General features: G+C 39.5%; 1 protein-coding gene across 1 annotated transcript in view; it reads left to right on the top strand.

The window, feature by feature from the left end:
• Window positions 1-2,500, top strand: part of LOC147469126 (uncharacterized) — a 14,929-nt gene that overhangs the window by 7,360 nt on the left and 5,069 nt on the right. The window contains exon 3 of the mRNA XM_086551174.1: window positions 1,882-2,500. This exon is cut by the window's right edge and continues 60 nt beyond it. Coding sequence (XP_086407300.1) covers window positions 1,882-2,500 — 619 coding nt within the window. The remainder of the gene's footprint in view (window positions 1-1,881) is intronic.

The raw sequence follows: 2,500 nt of genomic DNA, 5'->3' as shown, positions 1-2,500 counted from the left end.
ATAATATTTCTTTATTTATTGATTTATTTATTGATATGTATATATATACATTTAATATATGTATATTATTGAATGAAATGATATATACATAAATATGTATATATATATACAACAAAATATATGTATATATATACATATATATGTATATTATACATATAAATTATATATATATATATACATATATATTATATATATCAACACAGTATAATATATAAAATCTATATTTAAATCTATATAAATCTATATATATATAAATCTATATATATAAATCTATATATGTATACATATATATATATATATTATATTTATATATACATATATATATATATATATATATATATATATATATATATATATATAGAGAGAGAGAGAGAGAGAGAGAGAGAGAGAGAGAGACTTTACAGATTCATTATTTTAAGAAAAACGAAATTTATTGTAATAACACTAATGACAGTAATAATTCTAGCATGCATGATAATTACAATAATTGTAGTATTATTTGTAATTATGATAAAATAATACTATTACTAATAGAATATCAGTGATACTAATTGTTATAGTATCAACATTAATGATAATGATACTAATAACAACGAAATAACAGATAATAGTTATGATATTAATAATAATTATGCAGATAATGAAAATGTCAAGATAGAAAAAGGATAATTAGGTTGATAATTACAATAATTATTATAAAACTAGTAGTAATGGTAACAATGATAATAATGATAAAGATGTTAAAAAATACAAAAATTATTTTGATAAAGATAATGATGGTAAAGATAAGGATAAAACTTACAATAACAACAAGAGTAACAATAATAATAATGATAGAAATGATAGTAATAGCAACAACAATCAAATTCACTGCATCAATAAATTGATACATAATAATAACAATCATAATAAGATAATGATGATCATATAAGTGATGATAACGAGTGATAGGAATAACACCTAAATTAACTAAAATAACAACAGAGCCTTCAACTACAACGACGACGAAGCCTCCAACTACAACAGAGCCTCCAACTACAACAACAGAGCCTCCAACCACAACGACAACAGAGCCTCCAACCACAACAACAGAGCCTCCAACCACAACAACAGAGCCTCCAACCACAACAACAGAGCCTCCAACCACAACAACAGAGCCTCCAACCACAACAACAGAGCCTCCAACCACAACAACAGAGCCTCCAACCACGACGACAACAACAGAGCCTCCAACCACAACGACAACAACAGAGCCTCCAACCACGACGACAACAACAGAGCCTCCAACCACAACGACAACAACAGAGCCTCCAACCACAACGACAACAACAGAGCCTCCAACCACAACGACAACAACAGAGCCTCCAACCACAACGACAACAACAGAGCCTCCAACCACGACAACAACAGAGCCTCCAACCACAACAACAGAGCCTCCAACCACAACAACAGAGCCTCCAACCACAACAACAGAGCCTCCAACCACAACAACAGAGCCTCCAACTACAACAACAGAGCCTCCAACCACAACAACAGAGCCTCCAACCACAACAACAGAGCCTCCAACCACAACGACAACAACAGAGCCTCCAACCACGACGACAACAACAGAGCCTCCAACCACAACGACAACAACAGAGCCTCCAACCACGACGACAACAACAGAACCTCCAACCACGACGACAACAACAGAGCCTCCAACCACGACGACAACAACAGAGCCTCCAACCACGACGACAACAACAGAGCCTCCAACCACGACGACAACAACAGAGCCTCCAACCACGACGACAACAACAGAGCCTCCAACCACGACGACAACAACAGAGCCTCCAACCACGACGACAACAACAGAGCCTCCAACCACAACGACAACAACAGAGCCTCCAACCACGACGACAACAACAGAGCCTCCAACCACGACGACAACAACAGAGCCAACAACAGAGCCTCCAACCACGACAACAACAGAGCCTCCAACCACGACGACAACAACAGAGCCTCCAACCACGACGACAACAACAGAGCCTCCAACCACAACGACAACAACAGAGCCTCCAACCACGACAACAACAGAGCCTCCAACCACGACGACAACAACAGAGCCTCCAACCACGACGACAACAACAGCGCCTCCAACCACGACGACAACAACAGAGCCTCCAACCACGACGACAACAACAGAGCCTCCAACCACGACGACAACAACAGAGCCTCCAACCACGACGACAACAACAGAGCCTCCAACCACGACAACAACAGAGCCTCCAACCACGACGACAACAACAGAGCCTCCAACCACGACGACAACAACAGAGCCTCCAACCACGACGACAACAACAGAGCCTCCAACCACGACGACAACAGAACCTCCAACCACGACGACAACAACAGAGCCTCCAACCACGACGACAACAACAGAGCCTCCAACCACGACGACAACAACAGAGCCTCCAACCACGACGACAACAACAGAGCCTCCAACCACGACGACAACAAC

The sequence above is a fragment of the Penaeus japonicus genome, unplaced genomic scaffold (assembly GCF_977035675.1).
Source record: "Penaeus japonicus unplaced genomic scaffold, GWHDUDI00000001_assembly GWHDUDI00000024, whole genome shotgun sequence".
NCBI lineage: Eukaryota > Metazoa > Arthropoda > Malacostraca > Decapoda > Penaeidae > Penaeus > Penaeus japonicus.
Note: the sequence above shows the minus strand (reverse complement) of the source record. Positions and strands in the feature narration are given on the sequence as shown.